Source organism: Aythya marila, assembly GCF_965140915.1.
Source record: "Aythya marila genome assembly, chromosome: 24".
Classification (NCBI taxonomy): Eukaryota; Metazoa; Chordata; class Aves; order Anseriformes; family Anatidae; genus Aythya; species Aythya marila.
In genome coordinates this window covers 4,335,707-4,359,474 of record NC_139065.1, presented here as the reverse complement: position 1 = coordinate 4,359,474, position 23,768 = coordinate 4,335,707, and the positions used below count along the sequence as shown (strand labels likewise).

The window sequence follows — 23,768 nt, the reverse complement described above, 5'->3', positions numbered from 1 at the left end:
GTTTCTAGGGTAAATACCACATAACAACAAAAACCATGTCACCACCTGAAAACGTGATTAAAGCACAAAGATAAGTTTGCATTTTGAAGCGGCTGGTTCCTGGCCTCTGTGATTCCCATGCTGAAACCAGCGGGTCACTGACTTTGGGCCACTCATTCTGCAGAGGAGACTGGGCAACGAGGCATTGTGGCCATCCACGGCCTGCTTTGATAGGGATGAGACCCCAGCTGTGCTTTCTGCTGTCATGCCTCATCTTTGACTGCAGCACATGTGCTTATCTCGGGGGCTGCCCGCAGCAGGGAGCTCGCGGCCGCTCACCGCCCCCTGCCCGTGCTGAAGGTGATAAGGAGAGGTGGCAGGACCCGGCCGCCTGAGCAGCGAGAGCCTTATCGGGCTGATGGAGCTGGGCAAAATGATCCTAAAAAGCAGCCAGCTGGAGCACAAACCCTTCCCACCGAGGGGTTATCGAGAGGGATCACCGGGAAAAATGAGCTGAGCTTGACACCGAGTGGAGGGCTGAAGGGTGTCTGCAGGCTGCCTTAATCCCAGGCAGCTGCAGAAATGTGGGTTGCAGAGGTGGCCTGTGCTGTAATCATTGCGTTTGATAGGCCATAAATTACTTTCCCAAAGGCTCCCATTGCTGCTTAATGTGTTTCCCTTCTTCTGCTGATGGATGGGGCACCCAGTGGGGAAGATCAGAGCAAAAACCGCTTCCTTGGTGTTTTCAGGGGAGGAATGGGTTTCACACCTGCCTGAGCACTACCCAGCAGAGGGTGAGGAATGCTGCCAGCCTGGAAGACCGCTAAGCAGAGGTGATCATCTGCTTCTTTGTCCTCTTTGGCGTTTTAATGCCTGGCAGGACCCTTCCTTTCCCTTTTGGTGGGCTTGCTGCCACAAGCGTGTCCTCTGGGGTATGTTTGTCCCCTTAGCAGCTCACAGAGGTGAGCAGAGCCTGTGCGCACCAAGCCCAATGGCAGAGCCACAGGTTTGGACCATGACAGGGATGCTTTTAGTATAGAGATAACGCTGCAGCATTTATATCAAATTAAGCAATAATAACAATAAAAGAATAGGAGGCTGGAGGGGAACAAAGCTTCTGTCCTTACAAAGCGTCGGGCTGATCAGGCTAGCTTTGGGGAGGTTTCCCTGACACGGAGCCAAATCCCCTGTTGACTTTCACGTTGGTGTTAGCAGACGCTCGGTTACAAAGCAGAAACCACCTTTAGGATGGCTGCGGCTGGGGGCAGGGGGTTTTCTGTGGGTTTCCCCGCTGCTGAGGAAGCAGCACTACCACTGCCACTCACTGCTGCAGCGCAGGATCCTTATCAGTGGATTCCAGCGGACTTAGATCTGTGTCCCTTGACATTTCCATTAAAAAAGGCTTCCTGAGGTAGTCTGGAACAAAAGCATACCTAAGCTTATGTGTCAGTGACTGCACGGAAAATCACAGAGAAGAATTCCTCCGGTAGAAACAGAAAGAGAAGCAAGCCCGACAGACACTTCATTTCCTTTCATCGCAGGGAAAGCCTCTGGAAGGCATCCTTATAAATCAAGAAGAGCAATAAGCATGTGCTCAAAGCTAAATACGTGCTCAAGTGCTTCTTGGGCCGGTGGGCTCAACCCCGAGCGATCCCGCAGCCGCCGGGGGATGGCTCCGTAGGCAGCAGCGTGGGCTGGCCGTGTCCGGGAGCCACGGCAGCTTTCATCCCAGCCCCAGGAACTCGCCTGCCTTGCTGCAACAAGGCCTCCTCCTTCCCCTGCCACCCTTCTGCAATCTCCGGGCTGTGCCTGAACAGGATCCTATCTGTTTACTTTGACATTGAAATTACAGCAGTTTGGTTAATCTCTTCTCCGCCTTGTTTATCTCCCCTATGGGCCCTGCTCGCTACCTTCAGATTGAAAAGCAGCTCCTGTTACGGGCACAGTGAATAATTCAGCAGTGCAGCCCTGCTGCGGTATCTCAGGACATCCCCCAGCCCCCCGTGCCGTGGGGGATAACTGATGGTAAAGCAGGCAGCCGGCTTTGCCCACGGGTTGCTGTGTGGGGCAGGTTCATGGTGGAGAGGATGCAGGACACTGCAAAAACTTGGCCATCCCCAAAATCTTGTGCACAACAGAGCCACGCAGCCACAAGATACAAGAAACCTCCGTGTCCCCACTCTGCCTCCATGGTATCTAACCTGGAGCCCGTTGAGCGGTGAGGCTGATCCCTGGCGGGGATGAGCAGGAGCCCGGTGCACGGCTTTGTCCCACGACCTGGGCTCCAGCCGTGCACGGGACCTCTGCCAGGGTCTCACCCTGCTGTAGCCGAGGCACGGCCGCTATCTCTGTGCTCAGGGGCCCAGAGCCTGCAGCAGGGGGCTGGCTGAGCTCATCCCCTCGCTGCACGCTCCAGCCCCTGCCCTGCCTCACCCCGTCTGCCCCAGACCGCTGGAAGCGGTGGGAAAATCCAGGTCGGAGCACGGGGATGAGTAATGCCGCGGTTATCTGCCGCTTTGATCGATCCGCTGTGTCCTCGCACATGCCAGAGCTGGGCAAAGAGCTTTTGTTTTGGCTGCTTTGGGAAATCACTGCATTCTTTTAATATCTCCGAACAAAGATTTACCACAGGGGCGAGAAGACCACACGGGGAGGTGCTGCAGGGTTAACCAGAAACGTCCGTGAAATGTTTTTTTTGCGTGGGAGCACTGGGGCAGGAGGCAGCCATGTCCCCCATTTACTTATTTTTCTTATTTTTCTTATTTTTATTTTAATTGTTTTTTAATTATTTTTATTTTTTTTTATTTTAATTTTTATTATTTTTAATTTTATTTTTATTATTTATTTTTACTTTTATTTTTGTTTTTACTTTTTACTTTTATTTTTATTTTTACTTTTTTTATTTTTACTTTTATTTTTATTTTCGGAGAGAGTGCTGGGTGCACTGGGGCTCCTTGCAGCAAACCCTATCCACCTGCCTGTGTCTGTCTGTCTGTCTGTCCGTCCATCCATCCCCGTGTCCCCGCACCCCCCCGGTGTAAGCCCCCCCCAGCTTTGCCCCGCATCCTCCCTGCGCCCCCTTGGCCCTCCTTTGGGTGCGAGCATCTCCCCGCAGCACCCTCCCCAAAACCTCCATCCCCAGCCCCCAGCCCCCCTATTTCCCCCCCCGGCTCTGCAGCACCCCCTTCGCATCCCTCCCTCATTTCCCCCCCCCCTTCCACAACCCTCCCTGAGGGGGCTGCCTCTGCTCCCCCTCCCCAAATCCCCCCCCCTACACCTTACAGCTGCGCCCCCCGGCTCCGGGATCTCCCCTTTTACCCCATCCCTACCCGACCCCATCCCCGCTCCCCCCCAAATTTCTCCTCCCGCCCCCTTTCTGCACCGGGGGCCGGGCGGGGCGGGCGGGAGGGCGGCCAATGGGTGCGGGGGGGGGCGCGGCCGGCGGGGCCGCCCCGCATTTAGCAGCGGGGCCGGGCTGAGCCGAGCCGGGCTGAGCCGGGACAGGAGCCGGGAATGGAGCGGGTGGCGGGGTCGGGGGGTGCCCCGCAGCCGGGGGGGCTCGGCAGGTCGCCGCCACCGCCCCCCCCTCTTAAGAAACAAGCGGTGAAGCGGCACCACCACAAGCACAACCTCAAGCACCGCTACGAGTTCCTGGAGACGCTGGGGAAAGGCACCTACGGCAAGGTGAAGAAGGCTCGGGAGCGCTCCGGCAGGCTGGTAAGAGCTGCTCCTGCCCCCCCCCCTATCCCCTGCATGCCCCCCATCCCGAGCAGTCCCCCCCCCCCCCCAAGCATCCTTCCCTCATCCAGCCCCGGTTTTCCCCTGCAGATAACCGGGGGGCAGCGGTGGTGCAGCCCCCCATGGCTTGGAGAGGGGACAGGAGCCACCCAAGGGTGCTGGGGGGCAGCCCCCAGGGACCTCGTTTCCCCCCCCCCCATTTTCTTCCTCCTCCTCCTCTTCCTCCTGCAGCCCCTCGCCCACTTGACCGGGGCGCTGAGAGGGGCTGCGGGCAGCCGGTGGTGGAGAGCAAACACTGCTCTCCAGTCTCAAGGGCTTTCCCCTTCCTCTTGCCCTGGTTTTGGGGTGGCGATGGGATGTGTTGACTCTGCAGCCGTGTGTGAGCAGAGCCCCAAGGGTCTGCGTGGAAGCGGGGCTGGCAGAATCCCCCCTTGGAGCCCCCTTCCCCAAATCTTCCCTTTGGTGCCCCAAAGCAGGGGGCTGGGGGCTGGAGGGAGTTGGGGGGCACTGCCCTGTGAAAATGGGGTGCTGCTGGCTCTGGCAGCCCTGGCCTTGGGCAGGCTGCAGGTGTTCAAAGGGCAAAGCTGGCGGTGCTTTCCCTGCCTCATTTCAGCCCTGAGCACCCTGCGCCGCAGGATGAGACCTGGAAAAAGCACTCAGCCCCCAACCCAACCATCCCAGCACCACGGGTGGGCAGTGAGAGCCCCCCCAAGGTGTCCTGAGCACAAAAGGGGTGCGGGTTCGGATTGCTGGCGTGCCACCGAGGCACGTCGAGGAAAACAACTGTAAATCGGAGAGGTTTTTGTGTAACGCAACAGCTCTTAATTAAATCAGGCTTGCAGTTCCCATTAGCCTATCTGGTTCTGAAGGCGCTGCTGTTCTGCTGCATAATCAGGGCCTTGAAATGCGGCTCCCACCCACTGGCCTGGGAGGATCCCTTCCTTTGGGATGGGTGAGAAGTCTTGGCTTTCCCTTTCTGCCCCTAACTAACAAAGCTTCTGCGGGGAATCTTTGAACTGCCGGAGCTCACCTAGCTGCGGAAGCCCCTTAGGACAGGGACTTGTTTGTCTGGTACCATAAGTCTGTTATGATGCAAATTAAATACACAGACCAATGCCTCTTCAATAAATTCCAGAGATAGTCAAGGGCTCGACTAACTAGTACTGCAGCAAGCTGGCCGTGTAGGAACAGGAGGCTTAACCACAAATCTCTCCTCTTCCCACAAATTCTTTCTTGCACCACTCAGCGTTTCCGGACCTGTTTAATCTTCAAGCTTATCCCAAGCCGGGTCATTATTTGCTCCTTCTCTAAGTGGCTTTCACTTCCTAAACGGCGAGGTGTGAGAGCAGGTACTGCTGCCTCCTGCCACCCCTCGCGAGTCCCACGGTACCGGCTGGGGCTGTAAGGCTGGAGCTGCTCCACGCAGGGCTCTGGCTGATCAGGAGCTGCCTCTGTCAGATGCACTGGATGCTAAACCATCTCGTTATACTGCCTAGCTGTCTTTTTTCCCTCTTTTCCTTCTGAATTTTAACCTGCCTGGTCTTAGCTCAGAGCAAAGTGTGTCTAACCAGCTGGTGGGCTGCAGGGGCCAGGCTTCATCAGCCAGACTTTTTTTGTGGGGGTTCTGTGATCATTCTTTGTCTCAAAGTCTTGTTTTCTGGCTAGAAATCCTTTAGGTGAAATGGTGCTTGTGCCTTTTGATGGATCCTTCTGAGCGCCCTCCCCACTCCTTAGAAAAAACTTCTGTACCCCAGAAATGTTGAGCAGGTGGGGAAGAATTGTTTGTGTTTTTTTTTGTTTTTTTTTTTTTTCTTCCTTCCCCTACCTCTTGGTTTTGGTTTGAAGACTCAGTAATGCGTGGTGCAAACTGGCTCCTGCACCTGTTTGCATGGCAGCATCTGGCCTTTTTTTTTTTTTTTTTTTTTTCCCTCCCTGCCTGCCGTTCCTTCCCCAGCCCTGGCCCGCAGCCAAGTCAAATAGAAATCAAATAGAAACCGGGACCTCCTGTGGGACGGGCTGGCGGTGTCAGAAACGGATCTGGGGGCTTGCGTGGTGTCGAGTGGAAGGCAGCACCTGGAATATTCCGAGGCGGCGAAGCCTCCTTTGATCTGCTGTAAGGGGCGAGCCCCGGTCCCTTCCGTAGCGGGTTGTAATCCATATTTCATGGCGCGTGAAACGCTGCACTTGCAATCTGGAACAACTTCTGAAGGGCTGCCTGGGGTTGTAGCTTAATGCATCTTCCAGCAGCTGCTGAGAATACCTGTTCTGCCCCCCCCCCCCCCAAAAAAAACCTCTTTTAATTAGAAGCCTTTTTGACTTGGAAAGTACTTTTTGTTTTCCAGGCTCCTGCAGCGGGAGTTCTGGGGGCTGTTTGCTGCAGGGAATTTTTATCATATAGCATCGGTAGTGGAGGGAGGGTGTAGGCTGCATCGCTGCCTGTCCCTGAAGCTCCTGGTCCTAATCTCAAGGGTGCCTTCCCCTTTCTTAGAGGGAATCCTCTTCTGTCAGCCCTGTTAGGTAAGGGGAAATCTTGGGGCAAAGCTGCTGCCCAGTACCCCTGGGGAAGGACAAGAAAACCAAGGGATTAACCTCCCCAGCAGGGATTGACAGGTGGATAAATCATCCCACCCTAAAGGGTCGGTTCAGTCTCTGTCGCACGAGATGCGGACCCTAACGGTGGCTTTTCCTTGCTGTGTTATCCCCGTTATGGCTGCAGGGCTGAGCAGCACTCATCCTGCTGGTGCTGCAGCCTCGGCGGTCACTGCTCTGAGTACAGCCAGGGGCATCTCCTCGGGCTTCCCTTGCTTGCAGCCTCTTTGCCTTTCGCCAGGCAGTGAGTCTTGCTCTAAGGCCTGGCTCAGAGTTAGCATTTCAGTCAGCAACGTGCTGCACGCACCCCAAAATGCTCGGGCTATTTTTGCAGGGCTGGGTGTGGAGGTTTTTAGGGGGAGCTGGATCGAGTGGGCCAACGGAGAGGGCAGCAGGCTGGCTCCCTGCGTTCTGCTGGGGGTCAGGTAATCAGGGGCTGGAGCAAAAATCGTTAAACTTTAACCCGCTAGCATAGCACAAAGGTCATGGGGAAGAATACCTGGGTTTCAAGAAGCTATTAAGTGCCCTCGGTATTGCTTTGTGCAGGGCTATTGAACCTCTCCTGGTCAGAGTCCATTCTGCTTGTGTGCTTGCCTCCAGCCTCGGCTGCTGCAGGGGACAAACCTGCTCTGGCCTCAAGCCCCAGAGATGTTCTCCAGGGCCAAAAGGGACTCGACCAGCCCATGTCCTGCATGCCTGTCTGAGCCCTTAAAGCTGGTGTGAGCTCCAAGACGCAGCTGTGGCAGCTGAGATCTCGCTGCTTTAGCACCTGGGGGCTCGCTGAGTGTGAGATGGGCTCTGCTCAGAGCAGCTGTATTGGAAAATATTGCCTGGGCAGCGTCAGGTGGGCGCTTCGTGGTGGCAAAAGAGGTGGAAATGTGACAGCAGCAAGTCAGGGTGGAAAAAGTCTGCTCGATGCATGGAGGTTGTGCAGCTCTCCCAGTACTGCTTGCTGGGGGTGCTGGGAAGGAGCAGGGCTTCCCGACCCCTGCTCCTTGGTGCACTGGGGGTCTCACAGCAGGGTTTGGGGCTCCCCTAAAGCAGAGGGGGACGAGGCCACGTGCACGTCTCGCAGCTGTGAGCGTGGGCTGGGGCCGCTGGGTGTCTGCGGCCCCTCTGCGCGTTGCTGGGAGACCCGGCGTGGGTCCCTTCAGGATTAACGCTGTTCCGCATTCTTGTCTGGTACAAGAAAAGAGGTTCTGCTGGATTCAGTTGTAAATTCAGCCCTGGGACCACATTGTCTCTCCCCAGCCCTTTTGAAAAAGGATTAGAAGGCATCTATTCTCCAGCACTTTCTCTCCTTTCCCCTCCCCTTTCGGTTTCCTTGTCGAGGATAACTGGGAAACCCAAGCGAAAGGGGTCCCCGGCCGGCTGCAGCGCTTTCTGGGCGGGATCTGCTCCTTAACACCAAACTTTCCCTTCCTTCTACGTAATCACCTCCTCGAAACAAACATTCGTGATGAAAACAAAACCTGTTTTTTCCATTTCCGTGACCCTAAGGAGCTGTCGTTATCTCCCCGGTCATGTGTGCCGGTCACATTCCTCTGGCCACAGTCCAGCAGCGTCTGCAGCCTAGGACCTGGTTCCCGTAAGCCACTCAAACAGAGGAGAAATTAGCAGTGCTGCCTGCCCAGGGGGCTTGGAGCTGCTCTTGTGGGGGATGAGCAGCCCCTGTGTGCTCAGCACCAGGGCTTGGAAGCTATAAAACCCTCACAGCTGAAGCTGGCTGCTAAGCTGCTCCCGTGGAGAGGTGATGCCCTTGGATAGCGCACGGCTGTGTGGGGAGCTGGGCTGCTCATCCCTTGTTAGAGAGCCCCTTCCCAAAAGAGGGGGCTCCCCCTCTGTAGAGGGCTGTGGGAAGCTGTAGTGTCCTCCCCTGGCATCTGGGTGACCGCTGTGTGTGTGTGTTTGTCTGCAGGTGGCCATCAAGTCCATCCGGAAAGACAAAATCAAGGATGAGCAGGACCTTGTCCATATTCGGAGAGAGATCGAGATCATGTCGTCCCTCAACCACCCCCACATCATTGCTGTCCATGAAGGTGAGCCCCCCTGCCACCCCCTTTCCTTTCCAGCCGCTTCCCTGACCTCCCCTGCAGCCCTGGCAGGGGCTGTGCCTCCCCTGCTCCTGCCCCGTTGCTCTTTGGGGAATTACCAGCTCCAGAACCTGCCCCGTGCCCTCCCGCACACCCTGGGAGTTTGTGTGGTCTCTAAGAGCCTGGCACCGTAGCGGTGGCAATCCCTGCGGTGGAAATCCCCGTGGCTCTGCTCTCAGCCCGGGGCAGGAGCTAACCTCAGTGCTGGAGCCCTTCCCTTTCCTTCCCCTGGGGCCCAGCAAAAACCAAACCACGGTGCCCGTATCGCTCCCCATGCCGCTCGCTGGGCTCTGCTCTGTGGCAGGGGCTGGGCTCTGCTCCCAGGCCATCAGAACAATGCCAGAGCAGCCGAAAGGCAGCTCCTCGAGCTCCAGACACGATCAGATTTGGAGCGAGCCTCCGACTGGGTCAGGCTTTGCTCAAACCTGAGCGCTTTGGCAGCGAGCCCAGCGTGCGCAGGGTTTATCGCGGTGTGCCCGGTGCGTGCGTGCGGCCGGTGCTGGGCTGCTGCCACCTGGGTGGTGTACGTGAGGTATCCAGAGCCCTGTTGTCCTCCCAACAACAGCACGCTGCCGGGCAGCTCGCGTGCTGTTTGCAAGGGCTGAGTCACTCTGGGTGCAGGAATTCAGGAGCAGTGAGGTAGCTGCCCCCAAACAAGGGGAAAATGTGCCCTGTGGGGCATGGCAAGCCCACCCGGCTGTGCCTTTGACCCCTTCCCTCTAAGTAAGGAGGGAAGCTTCTGTTTAGGGAAGAATGGGGTGTCCCAGCCTTCCCCTGGAGGATCAGAGCCTGTCCCTGCATGAGCTGCAGGAGGCCCCTTGGGTAGCTCTGGCCATCCCCATCCGACCCCAGAGCAGCACAAACCCAACACCTGGTCTGCAAACCAGAGCGAGGGGGACAAGCAACGTGTTGGGGTCACTCGGGGCTTCTGGGACCAGCTAAAGTCCCTCGGCTCCACGCATCCCCCCCTGATGCCCTGTGCTTCCCCTCCCCGCCTGTGCGCAGTGTTTGAGAACAGCAGCAAGATCGTCATCGTGATGGAGTACGCCAGCAAGGGGGACCTCTACGACTACATCAGCGAGCGGCAGCGGCTGTCGGAGCAGGAGGCACGCCACTTCTTCCGCCAGGTCGTGTCGGCCGTCTACTACTGCCACAAGGTGCGTGGGGGGCCGTGTTCCTGCGGGGGATTTTCGGGGCAGGGCAGCTCCCCTGGGCTCAGCACCGCTGCGTCAGAGGTGCTGGAGCTGTGGCAGGGATGCTCTGCACGGGGCTGGGAGATGGGAGCAGCTCGCCCGCCTTTCTTGGGAAGTGGGGTGAACCCTGCCCCTTATCTGCAGGGTGTGGAGGCCCTTGGGAAGTGCCTCAGCAGCGTTTTGGGAAGGCTCAGCCTCGCCGAGCGGCTGCTGCGCCGTCGGGCTGACTAACCCCGCTGGTGGCACCAAACCCTGGCCCGCCCAGGGCTGTGTGCGAGGGCTGCGGGCCCAGCCCTGGGTCACCACATCGGCAGCAATGGGAGGCTGCGGGGTGCCTCCTGAGCCCGGAGCACCTCGGGGTGCTGCTTGGGCAGGTCCCAGCAGAGCCCAGAGCTGGGCTCGCCCTGGGGAGTGGGACCCAGTGGGTGCAGGAGCCTGGTGCGGGGTGCTGGCATGTGGGAAAAGCCCTGCTGGTAGCACCCGGGTCGGGACGTGGCTTCCAGCTCATCCTTGACTACAAACCTGGGGTTATTTCCTGATATCTCACCGCCGTGACTTGGGTGAACGCCCGAGCAGTCACTGCTGAGCCCGTGGGTGAACGGCAGTGACCTCCCCATCCCTTCCCTTCCTCCAACACCGTGAGCTGAGCCCGGCTCTGCCTTCCCTTGCAGAATGGGATCGTGCACAGAGACCTGAAGCTGGAGAACATCCTCCTGGATGCCAACGGGAACATCAAGGTGAGGGGCTGCGGGGCCTGGCCGTGCTTTGGGGTTTTGCCCAGCTGAGGGCTGGGAGGGATGCTGCCCAATTTGGGGGCTGAGGAGCAACTTGGTTTCCTGTGCTGCTCCTGCCCCATCCCTTGCAGGTGTCTCTGGGGCCAGGGGGAGCAGGGCAGCAGGGCTGGGGGTGGCTGTGACACCCTGTATGCCCTGGGGCACCTGGTCCCCACCTCCCTGGGGAAGCTCTGCTGGCCCACAGGCTGCCGTGATCGCCTGTGCTGCTGCTTGCCATGGTTCGAGGCAGCCAGCCCAAGAGATGGGGACCAGGAGGGCTCCCAAATCCCCCTTTTGGCTGCCAGGGCAGAGGTTGCAGAGGCAGAGCCCGAGCTCCAGCTGCTAAAGCCACCAGGGTTTGTTTGGCAGCTGATAAGAGGGCAAAGTCTGAGCGCCGAGCTCCAACCCAGGCAGGCTGGGTGCGACGGCTCCCAGTGCAAGTCCCGCTCCCAGTAAGCACGGAGTGGGGCAGTCGGGCCCTGCTGATCCTGGTGGTGCTGCTCCTTTTGTGCCTGCCTCCCCAGGGTCGGCGTGGCTGGAGATGAAAGGGCTGGGTGTTATCTCCAGTGGTAACCCCGTGAGCAGGGACTGTACCTTCTGCTCGCTGAGAAGTGGCCTGTAATGGGCACAATGAATGGCTGCGTGCCAGCTTTTGGGGCAGAGGAGGAGAGAAGCAGCCTCTCGTGGCCGTGATGGAGCTGGAGCAGAGCCCTGCGATGCTCCCTCTGAGCACAGCTGCCCCTGCCCGTGGTGTGGGGGTGATGGGGCTGGAGGGGCAGAGCTGGGAGCAGGAGGCTGCGGTGAGCTTGCTTGGAGGAGGAACAGGGCAGGGGGGAAAGCTTGGGATGCTGCCCTCCCCAGGGACATCAGGAGGGTGCCCAAAGTGAGGGCAAGACCCAGGGTGACAAGGGAGGGGGACTGGTTTCTGCCAAGCCCAGAGCTGGAGAGCTCCCTGATGGCAGGGGGAGCAGCACAGCCACCTGAACCTTGCTGCATGCTAACGGCCTCATCCTCCCTCTCCAGATCGCAGATTTTGGCCTGTCCAACGTTTACCAGCAGGACAAGTTCCTGCAGACCTACTGCGGCAGCCCTCTCTACGCATCTCCCGAAATCATCAACGGGCGGCCCTACAAGGGCCCGGAGGTATGTTGTGCCCCACAGGGGGGTTTGGGGTGGGTGTGTGAGCCCTGTCCTGCGCCCCAGGAGCTGCTGTGAGCCTCTGGCTGGGTGGTGGGGGGTGGCCTCGTCCTGCTGCCCCCCTCCAGGGTCACCTCTCCCTGTGGCAGGTGGACAGCTGGTCCCTCGGCGTTCTCCTCTACATCCTGGTGCACGGCACGATGCCGTTCGACGGCCACGACTACAAGACTCTGGTCAAGCAGATCACGAGCGGGGACTACCGGGAGCCCACCAAGCTGTCAGGTAGGCAGCCCCCTGCCCCCCTGTGTGGTTTTTCCCCCCACCCCGTCCCAGCTCTGTGCTCGGCTGGTGCCTGACCTGCCTTTTTCTCCCCCCCCCCCAGATGCCTGCGGGCTGATCCGGTGGATGCTGATGGTGAACCCTGAGCGCCGCGCCACCATCGAGGACATCGCCACGCACTGGTGGGTCAACTGGGGCTACCGAGTGCCCCTCGGGGAGCAGGAGATGCTGCGGGAGAGCGAGTCCCCCCTGGCCACGGTGGCGGAGTGGCTGCGGCGCTCCTCCCGGCCCCTCTTCGAGAACAGCTCCAAGGTGCGCTGCTTCTTCAAGCAGCACATCCCCGGCGTGGCCCTGGAGCGGCAGCGCTCGCTCAAGAAGTCCAAGAAGGAGAACGACGTCTCCCACGTGCTGCAGGAGGCGGCCCAGGCCCCCGAGAACCCCTCCAAGTCCATCCTCAAGCGGCCCAAGGGCATCCTGAAGAAGAGGAACTCCTGCGAACAGAAGGTGCCCGGCCCTCCGCCGGCAGCTCCTACAGGAGAGGTGATGAAGAGCGAGGATGGAGAAGGGGCTGCCGTGGCTCTGATCCACATCCTGTCCCCGGAGGCGCTGGCTGGCAGCGAGGGCAGCGTCGTCGTCCCTGCGGTTGTGCCCAAGAAGGGAATCCTAAAAAAGCCCCCAAAGAGGGAGTCGGGCTATTACTCATCCCTGGAGTGCTGCGAGTCCGGGGATGTTCTGGACGCAGGGAGCTTGGACCTTGATGGCAGTGTGTTTGCCGACAGCCCCTCTTCAGATCAGCCCCCCCCGAGCCTCCCCTCCGGCCGAAAAGGCATCCTCAAGCACAGCAGCAAGTACTCCCCCAGCAGCACCGAGCCAGGCGCCCCCCTGGGGCAGGGCTTTGGGTGTTTCAGCGAGGTGTCCCTGCCCAGAGCCCCCCTAGCCCCCCGCGCCCGCCCGGCCAGCGCGGTGAGTGAGGACAGCATCCTCTCCACCGAGTCCTTTGACCAGCTCGACCTTCCCACCCGTGTCTCCCCCAGCAGCGTGGGCATGCGGGGCTGCGTCTCCGCCGACAGCCTCCTGCGGCTGGAGGAGGAGGAGGTGGATGAAGGGCGCCGGCTGCGCCGCTGGACCATGACGCACTGCCCCAGCGCCCTGGGGGAGAGCCGCTTCTCCCTGGAGAGCTGTGACAATGTCACCGAGGCTTATCGGCACGCCGTGGCCATCGGCATCAAGCTGAGCTGAGGACACCCCGTGGCCACCCCATGTGTCCCCGTCAGGCTCCCCTGAGCCCCGGGTGGCTGCTGCTGCTGCCCCGTGCCCCATGTATTTATTTTGGAGGCGCTGGGATGCGCAGGGAGGGAGCCGTGGTGGCTGCGGGACGCTGGAGGGGCTGCAGTGTGGGGAGGGGGATGGCCTGGGTGCATCTCCAGGGGAGGGGATATAACGGGACCAGAGCCCTGAGCTGCTCCAACAGCCCCCCTGGGGCCTGGGGGTGCTCCAGGTGCCAGCTCAGCAGCACTTTGGGTGATCGGGTTCCTCCCTGCTGCCCAGGCAGGTTCATCTCATGGGAGGGAAGGAGCTGGGGGGGTGGGATTTTTTTTTTCTTTGCACTGTTTTTTTTTTTTTTTTTGTGTGTTTTGGCTGCACAAGATAACGGATAGGGCAGGTGATATACCTCAACCAAGCTAGAGATGTAGCAGGGTGCTGGCAGGAGGCTGAGAGGTGCCGTCCAGGCTTTTTTTGGGATTGCTGGTAACAGGGTCCAGCCCCAGCCCTTCCCTCTCCTGCCCTGAGAAACCCAACTGGAATAATGCATGTTCTTTGATGCTGTGGGCCTGGGCCTCATCCTGCACACAGAAGGGGAAAACCCTGGCTCTGCAGGAAACCTGGGTCTGGCTGAGGCCGAAACCACAGCCTGAAAATGTGCTCTGATGCCAATTTTTAATGTTGAAAGGAGAGGGGGGGGAAAAAAAAAAAAAAAAAAAAGAGGTGCCTCTTGTAAGGCACTGCTTTATTTATTGCCTCTTGTCTGAGGTTAATGTTTAACTTCAACAGCACTGGATTTGTCTGGCTCAGAAACAGCCACCCAATTTATTTTTTTTTGGGGGGGGCAGAGGTGTTTGGGCTGTGCTCCTGTGCTGCGAGTCAAAGCTCTGCAGCCTCTGCCGTGTTTGCTGGCCGATTCCCTTCCCCTTCCTACAACCTAAACCATTAAATTAAAAGCAAAAGGTGGATGCTGGCTGTTGTCTTGATTGTTCTTCCCCTGCCTTGTGGCTGGGGGGTGCTCAAAGGTGACCCTCGGCTTTTCTCCCCTGGCGCTGTGGGGTGCTGAGCCCCTGCCGAGGGGGAGAGCCCAGCTCCCTCCTGCTTTCATGATGCTGTGGAGCAGCTTCAGCAGCAGGATCTGGCCCTGGAGAGCTGAATCCCATCTCGCTGTGCCTGCAGGTGCCATCTGTAACAGGGCACAGCATCTCGAGCTCCTTTGGGGGGGGTCTCCTCACTGCCCCTTTCTCCCCCAGCTTCCTTTGTCCCCTTCTCCTGCAGCATGAAGTGCTTTTATTGCTCACCAAAGCACTGTAACAATTCCCCTTTCCACCCCAGTAAATAGGAGATATTTCAGGTCCCTGCCACGGAGGAGGGCTGGGGGGGGGGCTGCGTGCCAGGCCCCCGCTGAGGCCATGGGGGGCACGCTGCGCTCTGCCCCCCGCTGTGCATTCCCTGCGTGCTTCCAGGCCCATTAAGGACCAGCAGAGAGCTTAAACCAGTGTGGGGCCAGCCAGGGCAAAGTCCTATCGCTCCCTGCCTGCCAAGGGCCCACAGCACCCATGGGTGCGAGGCAGAGCCCCTCGCGATGCCAGGAGCGCCCCGAGGCAGGATTTGAGCAGCCGTTTGTGGGTTTGGTTTCTGGAGCATCCCTGGGTGCTGCCGTCCCGTTGCAGGGCTGCGAGGAGAGGTTGGTGTGGTGCTTTCAGAGCTGGGCTCAGCTCTGGCATCCTTGGGTGTGCACCACAGGGACCTGAGCCGTGCTGTTCAGGGCTTTCATCCCAAGCAGCCACAACTTATTTGAACCCCTCAGCTCCCCCCTCCTGCCTCCCAGGCTCCTGGGAGCTGCCTGGCAAAGCCCCCTCCCCAGCCGCACATGGGTGAGGGGCTCAGCACCTTTCTCACAGTGCTGGCCCTGCAGATTTACACAATTAGTGTCAGCTTTCCCTGCCCCTGTCGGGGGGGTTACGTGGCTGAAGCCAGCCCACAGCGAGCACCACGGCGGTGGGGTGCAGCCTGGCCCCCTTCCTGCTGTCATTTTTAGGGGTCCTGGCTTCTTACCAGGACACTTGGTGCACCTCCTGCTCAGGAATGGGTGCCGCAGACCTTTCTGAGATCGGCTGCTTGGATTTTCCATCGGGTGCTGGGCTTGGGGTCCCCCACGGCTGGATGCACTGCGCCCTGCCCCAGCCCCCAGCAGCACCCCCCAGCTCCTCTGGGGCTGCTGTGGGAGCCACGAACCCGTGCAACATCCACGAGCATCCACAGGGTCCGGGGGGGCTAAGAAAGGGGAGAAAAGGGTGTTGGGGGGCAGCAAGTGGCCCCCGCATCTCCCGGCCGTGCCGTGCCCAGGGGCGGCGCTGCCGGCGTGAGTCAGCCCCAGCCCCATCCTGCCCGGGCTTGTGCTGGGAGCCCGGATGCACAGAGCCCAAATTTGGGGCTCGGATCAACCCTGGGGGGACACGGCGTGGGAGGGGAGCCGCGTGCCCTGCCGGGTGTTGGGCTCCCCCCAGGACAGCCCGCAGCTGAAGCACGTCGCCCCTCGGGCAGGGCTGGCAGAAAACCCCGTGGGTTTTCCTATCAGCTTCCTGCTGTCATCGCCCAAACTCTTCTGACAAAGCCTCGCCACCGCTCTTTCTCACCAAAATCTCCTATTTTGTTGTCTGTTTTTTTTTTGTTTTGTTTTTTTTTTTTCCTCCCCCCCTCAGGTTTCCTGCTCTGGTGATCCTGCCTGTCTGACGCATCGCGGGCCTGGAGCCAGATATTTCTGAGTCGTGGAGCAGCGATGAGTGCCAGAACAATTAACACAACAAAGTTGAGACGTTTCTTTTGCATACGATGCTTTCAAAGTGGTGCTTTTTATAAAAAGGTGCCTCCGATATTACCTGTTTGATTGCTGGATTTCTTTGAAGATCAGAAGAGAAGAAATCCCCACATGAAAGCCCTCCTGTTTTCAAGGGCACTCGGCTGCAGCCTGGAGCGGCCGGAAAAAAAAAGGGAGAAAGCAAAAAAAGGGAGAAAGCAAGAAAGGGAGAAAACTTTGATCCCACTCCCCAGGAGCGCAAGGAATGGTGCAGCTCTGTGGCCTTTATTCAACTCATCCCATCCCGAGACCTAAAAATGTGACCCCAGACCCTGCTGGGGCCCAGGAGCGGAGGTGCCGGGGGGATGTCCCCAAGCAGTGTGCCCCGCTGTCCCCAGGCTGTGCTGAAGGAGGAGGGGGTGCAGGGGGTCCAGGGCAGGGTGCTTGGCTCTGCTGGCACTGCTGGAGCTCAGCATGCAGCAGGGGGGCTGCCTGGCTGTCCCCTTCCCTTTCACACCCATAATTTGTGGGGTTCTCCCCCGGCATCGTGCCTGCCGCTGGCTCGCCCCTCACCCCCGCCATCAGCTGATGGGCCGGGGAAACTGCTCGTGGGACCTGCAAACCAGACATCGTGCAGCCTGCCCGTCCCTTGCTGAGCTTGGGGGAGCCCGGGCACGGCTGTAGGGACAGCCACCATACAGCAAAGAAACCCCAAAAGCTTCTCAAACCCTTCCTGCGTGCGCAAAGCAGGCGCAGGAGGCGCAGAGCTGGCGGGGCTCCCGCGTGGATGTGGCGAACGAGCTGCGCTGGCTCAACCGCCCGGCTGCTGCGGGGCCGTGTCCCAGCCCGGTGCTGTCTCGCTGCCAGGCTGCCACCCCAGCCGGCTGAGCCGCTTTTTCAGGGCGCAGCTCCTTGCGAAAAGCAGCCCAGGTGAGGATGGAGCCCGTTTTTCCGGAGGCGGCGGCTTTGGGTTCGGGCTCAGCGCCGCTCACACGCAGGGCAGCGCTCCCAGCCGGGTGGGGAACCTGCTCCGGGGAACTTCTAACGTGGCAGGGGCATCCCAGCCCATGCAAAACGGCGTTCCAGCCTATGCAAACACCGTCAGCAAGAACCGGGGCTCCTGGCAGCTCCGCGGTGGGTCCTGCAGGTAGATGGGTATCAGCGGCCCCGTTTCACACCCGGGGGAATCGGAGTCCCACAGTTACTCGGGTGCCTGAAGATGCAAAGCGGTGCCTAGCTGGATCCGCCGAGCTGCCTTGCTTGGCTGGGCACCAGCCTCCCAAATCTGGGACCCAGAGCTGCAGCCCTTCCCCAAAAACCTGTCCGGGTGCTTCTTTGCATGGGTAGGCGACCAGACGGGCTGGGAACCCCCCTCCCCTGCAGTTCCCGCAGCCCCACTCTCCTTCCCCTGCGAGACAAGGGCTGAGCTCCCTCAAGCCAGGACGGGCACCCCGTGGTGCTGGGGGGTGGCCTGGCCAGGCTGTGCCTTCCCCCTGCACATTGGGACCATGCCCAGCCAGAGGGATGCCTGCCCGGGCTGTCCCGGTGCTGCGGGGGTGCCATCGTGGTGCCATAGGGGTGGCAGAAGGTGCTGCGCCCCTCGGTGTCCCCAGGGCCACCTGAGTCACTGCAGTGTCACGGTTTCACCCCAGATGTGCCCCATCCGTGGGAGATGCTCTGAGAGTGGCCAAAGGGTCGGAGGAGGGTGGCTGTGTTGGGGCAGGGTGCCCAGGGACACGGGGATGGGGACGGGGATGGGGACAGCAGAGCTGCCAGAGAGCCTCCAGGGGAAACATGACCCTGAACCTTCTCCTTGCAGTAGTCGTGTCCTGTGAGAGCCACCTCTGCCACTTTTCTGTGTCCCACAGGCATCTCATCGGGCAGAGCCGTGATGAGAGGGGCCAAGCAGCTCCGCTTCCACCTGCAGAGCTCCTGCCCGCGGGACTTGCCAGCCCCGAAGCCTGGGAAAGCTGTAGGATTTGCATCGCCAGCGGGAAGCGGAGCAGGCAGAGCTGGGCGCAGCGGTGTTGGTGAGGGCACAGCAGCGGGGGGATGGCAGCAGCAGCCCCAGCCCTCAGCTCCTCGCCCCTGCTCCTCCCCTCAGCGGGCAAGGGGCAGCACGGAGCACGGAGCCCCCTCTCCCACCTCCCAGCGAGCAGCTCCAGCATGCCCCGGCCGACCTGCGGGTCCCGGTGGCCCCCAGGGATCTGCAGCATCAATTATTTCTCTAATCTTATCTCGCTGTCTCTCTCTCACTTTCTCTTGTGTGCCTTTCTCTCCCTGCCTTCCCCTCCCTCCGCTGTACTTTGTACCCTCCCTCCAGCCCTGCTTCCCCCCCTCCAGCCCTCTCTTTGATCCTAGGAAGAAGCAATTGATCCTTCTTATCTTTATTGTGGTAGAGACATTCCCAGCACTGCCCTTAATTAAATTCCTTTTCATTTGCTTCCCTACGCCTTTCTTTCCCCCAACCCCAGAAATGGATTTATTATTAAACGCGCAATTAAATCCTCAGATTGGCCAGGAGCCTAAGAGGGGCCAGATCCTGCGGGGCTGTGCCCAGCACCACGGTGCTCGCTGGGGCGCAGTCCCGGTGCTTTCCCCGTGCTCTCCATCCTCAGGCACAGGCTGCTGGGTCTGCATCACCTCCAGAGCTCGGTGTCACCGGGAGCTGCCCCGTGGCGAGGCTGACGGGTGCCAAAATGACTTTTGGGCAGCCCGCAGGTGATGTGCAGCCGGGCCCCAGCCTCCAGACGAGGGCAGCAGCTCCGGGAGGCTGAAAGTGGCAGCCTGCAGGGTGACGGTAGCGCCTGGAGGGGATTTGCTCACCCCTCTGCCGAGCAGAACCGCCTGCCTTGCCCCAGAGCCCGAGGACAGATTGCAACAGGCTGAAAGCAGCCGGTTCCCGGCACGGCACCAGGGTTACGGCGTGGGCAGGCGGCACCGGAGCTCAGCTCCCACCGGGGCTGCCTGCCCGCCGCCCCCGCCGGCGGCTGCATGAGCTCACGGTGAGATTTGGGGCTCACAGGTTGAGGTTTTCACTGCGGTGACTCAGAGGAAATGGGGCTTTGCCGAGCGCTTTTGGCTCCCGGCGCCAGCAGCGGATCCCTCCCCGCCACTGCCCCATTCCCCTCGCTCCCTGCCCGCTGTCCCCCAGCACGGGACGGGCACCCCGACGCACTGGGGATGCTTGAAAGAGAAATCCCCGAGTGGGCGGCAGGGGAGGAATGCGGGCTGAGCAGCGAGCCCCCCGCAGGCCCCGGCCTTTGTGGCTTTTTTTTTTTGATGTTTGGTCCCCTCGCCGCCCGCGCAGGTGCGAGCGATAGATCAGGGCGGCGGAGAAGAAAGGGAGAGGAAGCCCGCAAACTTCACAGGCTGGGAATTCAAAGCTTTTATGGTTATTGTCCCCTCTCCCCGGCTGCGGGAAAGCCGAGAGGGGCTGCAGGTGGGAGAAGGAAGAAATCCCCCAGCGCCGAGCGGGCGAGGGCAGCAGGATGGGGGTGAGGGCAGCAGCACAGAGCCACAGGCAGCTGGGATCACCCCGTTCCTGAAGCCTTGGTGGGTGCTGGCCACGGTGGCGTTGTCACCAGCACGGTGGCAGTGTCACCAGCCTTGTCACTGGTGTCACTGGCCACCAACACCAGGATGAGACCCGAGCGCCCCAGCCCGCCGGCGGTGGCTCCCCTGCGCCCCGCTTGAAGCCTTTCCGCTCGGAAATTTTTCCTCCAGACACTTTGACCTCGGGGGGAAGGAGGTGGGGGGGAGCGAGTATTTTTCATGTAGATCAGGCGAAATTCCCCCGGAGACAGCGCAGGAATGCGAGGCATGTTATCCTTGGTACCAGCTCTTTCTTTTTACAGCCTAAGCTTGGCCAAGCCAGCGGGCAGGGGGAGGGGACGTCTGGGGTCCCGCCGTCTTTCCCATTGCTGATTGCCAGCTGCCCCCGGCCCCCCTCCTCCTCCTTTTTCTCCTCCTCCTCCTCGGGAGGAAGGCTCCTGAGCCAGGCAGAGCCACCGAGTCCCCCTGTGCTGGGGTGGCACAAGTCAGGGCGAGGCAATGCCAGCAGCATCCTGAAACACGGGGCGAGCGCCTCGGGTGCTCGGCAGGTCCCAGCACGAGGGAGCAGCCTCCGGTGCGGTTTCGGGCACTCCTTGGGCACACAGAGAAGCACCCGGAGCAACGGGGATCCCGTGGGGACCTTTGGGAGCTCCATAATACTTGAAATTGTCCAATACTTGATTTTATTCTCCAAGGTTTGTGTGGCTGAAAACCTGGTGAGAGAAATCAGCGCCTCATCCGTCTCCATTAAGTGCCGTTACCCCTTGGATCCCCCCAAAATTTTGTGCCATTGCCTCTCGCCAGCTCGCCGTGCCGACCACAGGAGGTAGAGCGCGGCACCAAGCCCTGCCCGAGCACCCACACCGCGGGGCCGAGCACCCCAGGGTGCCTTTGGGTGGCACAGGTGACACGAGGGCTGCAAACCCGCCCCAAGTGGGGAGCAGAGGGGAAGGCTGCAGCCCAAGGAAGGAGCTGATCCAGGTGCCGGGGAGGACGCCCTGGCTCCGGTGCGGTGCTCGCCCCATGGGGTCCCCGTTTTTGGCAGCTGGGGCTCGGCTGGGCCCCCGCTGCCCCCTCCTCCCACCCTCAGAGCAGCCTGGGAGCCCAGCTGCAGCTATTACATAAAACGCAATTAGCAAGACGGGCGAGGGAGGCCTGAATGGCATTAAGGAATTCCTCCCGGGCTGACGTCAAAGCTTCACCTCTCCTCCCGCCGGCACAAAGGGGGCCGTTATGAGCCCAACCCCAATGCCCGCTCGGAGAATGCGATTCCCCGGGGAGCTGCGGGCTGCACATCGCCCTGGGCATCGTCCCTGTGACCGGCACCGATGTCACCAGCAGTGCCTGGCTCCTGCGCAGCATTTCCTGGCTCCTGCCTCCCCCGTGCTGGGCAGGGGAAGGTGCCAGCAGGCCCCGGGGGCCAGCAGAGCGGGGATGTGGCCAGCACCCAAAGGTGGAGGACGGGGGGATGCAGTGGGGATGTCCCAGCCCCTGGGTTCTGCTGCTCCCTGAAGGGGGTGGTGTGGAAGTGGGGAGCAGCCCAGGTAGCTGGGGATGGGACGTCTCAGAGGTCCTGAAATTCCCCTGGGGACAGTGGGGGCAGAAAGCAGCGGGGAGGACCTGCTGGAGTTTGGGGACAGGGAGGTGACAGCCCTGGAGAGTTTGTGGCTTTGCTCCATGCCACTTTGGCCGAGCGCACGGCTGGTGCCAGGCAGCGAGAGGTGATGGGGATGACGCTGGCTCTGTCCCAGTTCCCTGCTGGCCCCAGCAAGTGCCCGGAGATGGTTTCTAGAAGCCCCCAGCTCACCCCAAACCACACAGCAGCCTGCTGGGGGGGCTTTTCTCCAGGCCAGCGGCCGCACCCTCGGTGGTAGCACCCATCCAGCGGGTGCCTTCCCCTGGGAGCTGTGGGCACACCCTGTTGGGACCCCACTTTGCAGGCTGCAGAGCCTGGATCAGCTGCTGCTGAGCTCTTGGGAGGTGGCCACATCCAGGACACAGCACCCCAAGTTGGCCCAGGCTCCACCAGTGCCAGCCGAGGTGAGGGGACGCAGCTCCTACCCCTAAAACCACATCCATTTAGCCCTACTGCGGGCAGGAAGGGGTTCACGGGCTAATTTGGGTCAGGTTCCATCCCCCCCAGCCCCAGCACCCTTGGGTGGGTGCCCTCCCAATGCGTCCCCCCCACCCCCCAGCCTCTGGTCTCTGGGCTGCTGCCGGGGGCCCCCCTGTGGCTGCAGCCCCTGGAGCCCCCCCAAGGGCCCAGAGCAGAGCCCCCGGCGGGGAGCGGGGAGGGCAGGGGGCAGCGAGCATCCTGCGGGGGGCTGCGTCCCCCCGGGGTGCTGGGGCACAGCCACGCGGGCAAGGGAGCTGGGCTTGGAGAGCTCGGACCTGAAAAGTTCAATTATTCACTTTTTTTTTTCCTTTTTTTTTTTTTTTTCCAGGTAATTAGTGGTGCCCTGATGCTGAGGCAACCCTGATGGGGTGCACAGCCGGGCTGGGTGCTGGGTACCACTGCCCGTGTGGGATGGGATATGGGATGGGATGGGGCAGGAGCCAGGAAAACGCACCGGGTGGGCGCAGGGCACGGGAGAAACACTGCATGGGAATGGGGAGCGGGGGGCAAAAGCCTTGGGGGGCTGCTAAAACACCTGGAAGGCACAAAGGGGAGGTGAATGGGGACAGCCCGAGCTGGTGGCGGATCAGAGATGCGATGCCCTTTTGCAGCAGGGTGTTTCGGGAAAGATAACGCCTCCTCCCCATCTCCACCTCTCGTTTATGCTGCTTCCCCCTGCCCTGCTCCCTGGTTGTGTCGCAAAGCCCGGGGCTGCAGGGACACTGAGGCACAGGTGGTGGCCTCCTGGGCTCCCTTCCAGCATCGACCCCGAGCCGATGGCTTTGCAGAACCTGGGGAAAGGGCAGGCTGCCCAGCCCCGTGCCCACCAACAGCTCTGGGTGCTCACACGAAGCCCGCGGCGATGTGACCGCTCGCTCCAGCGAGGACGTGCCCAGGGTGTCCCCTGCAGGAGGTGTCTGCGTGCTCTCTGCATGTCCCCTGCCCGTGTGGGCTCCGTGCCACCCCTGGAAGCCTTTCCAGCAGGCGCAGGGGATGCCTGGCAGTGGGGTTTATCCCCCAGCCACAGGCACCGTGGGACCCCCGCCGCCCCGCCGCTGCCTCCTCCCCGCCGTGTTTGCTCAGCTGCAGCTCAGCTCCAATCGTCGTCTTCCCAGGTCAACAAAAGCAGCTGAACCCCAACCTGCTGCTGGGTTCAGAGCACACCAGGCTTACCTCCCAGCACAGCTCTCCTCCAGCCTCGCTCCCCTCCCCTTCTCTCCTTGTGGACGCGCTGAGCCGGTGCCCACCCGGTGGCCAAAACGCTTCCAGGGGTGCCGGCGCCGGAGGGGATGCAGCCACCCCTGCCCCTTTTGGGGTGCCCCCCCAGCACCCCAACCGAGCAGGAAATGCTAAAGGCCAAATTCTCAGCTGAGGCAAACCGGTTCAGTGCCTCCGACCTCGGCGGAGTTGCACCCATTTGCACCAGAGGAGGATCTGACCGTGCGTGTAGCTTGTATCGCTCTCTATATTTATATACGTGTGTGTGTGGAGATGTAGTACAGAAATATATATGTAGGAAATAATTTAAGAAACATCCGAGACAGCATGCTGTGCTCTTGTGTAGGGCTGGGGAGGCAGCTGCCCGCCTCCCCTGGCACTACCAGCTTTGATTCACAAATGGAAACAGAGTCTTGAATTAAATTAAAAACTGCACGCGCACGCACACGCACACACACACGACACGTTGCAGAGGCTGGAGGACTCAGAGGCGTGATGCTGGCAAGTCCAGGTGTCCCTGAAGAGATCAGATCGACTAAAGGCAAAGGGTGGGTGTGGGGGGGAAATAAATAAATGAAACCAGCAGAGGGGGTCTCACTCGTGCCAGTGCTGGTGCTGTCTCTGGCGGGGTCGGCAGGAGCTGCTCAGCCGCGCACGTCCCGCTGCGAGCTCACCGGGCTCAGCGACACTTGCCTTGGACCCATTTTCTCCTTCACCACGTGCTTCGCTTCTGCTCCATCCCTGGACTTTTTACCACCTTGGTCTTTAAGGGCGAAAGGAAAAACCCAGCCCTGAGTAACCCCCCGGAGCCAGGTTTGGTCCAGCTCGCTCCTTCCCGACAGCCCCGAAGCGGGCTCTGCAGACCTTCCCATGGGCTTTCAGACCAGGGTGACCTCAAAAAACAGCCTAAAACCCCTAGAAAAACCCCATGTAAACGACCAATTTCTTCCCAAACTCCTCCTCGTTCCCCATCCTGCCCTCCCTGAGCATCCTGCGGGACCGACTCCGCCACGCTCTGAGCCACGGCAGCCAGGC

General features: G+C 60.5%; 1 protein-coding gene across 1 annotated transcript; it reads left to right on the top strand.

The window, feature by feature from the left end:
- The first annotated feature begins 3,482 nt into the window (after positions 1-3,482).
- NUAK2 (NUAK family kinase 2) lies at positions 3,483-13,736 on the top strand. Its single transcript, XM_082778404.1, has 7 exons — positions 3,483-3,696; positions 8,225-8,345; positions 9,405-9,556; positions 10,264-10,329; positions 11,389-11,508; positions 11,652-11,784; positions 11,885-13,736. The coding sequence occupies exons 1-7, from the start codon at positions 3,493-3,495 to the stop codon at positions 13,018-13,020; spliced, it is 1,932 nt and encodes a 643-aa protein (XP_082634530.1). The 5' UTR covers positions 3,483-3,492; the 3' UTR covers positions 13,021-13,736.
- The last annotated feature ends 10,032 nt before the right edge of the window (positions 13,737-23,768 follow it).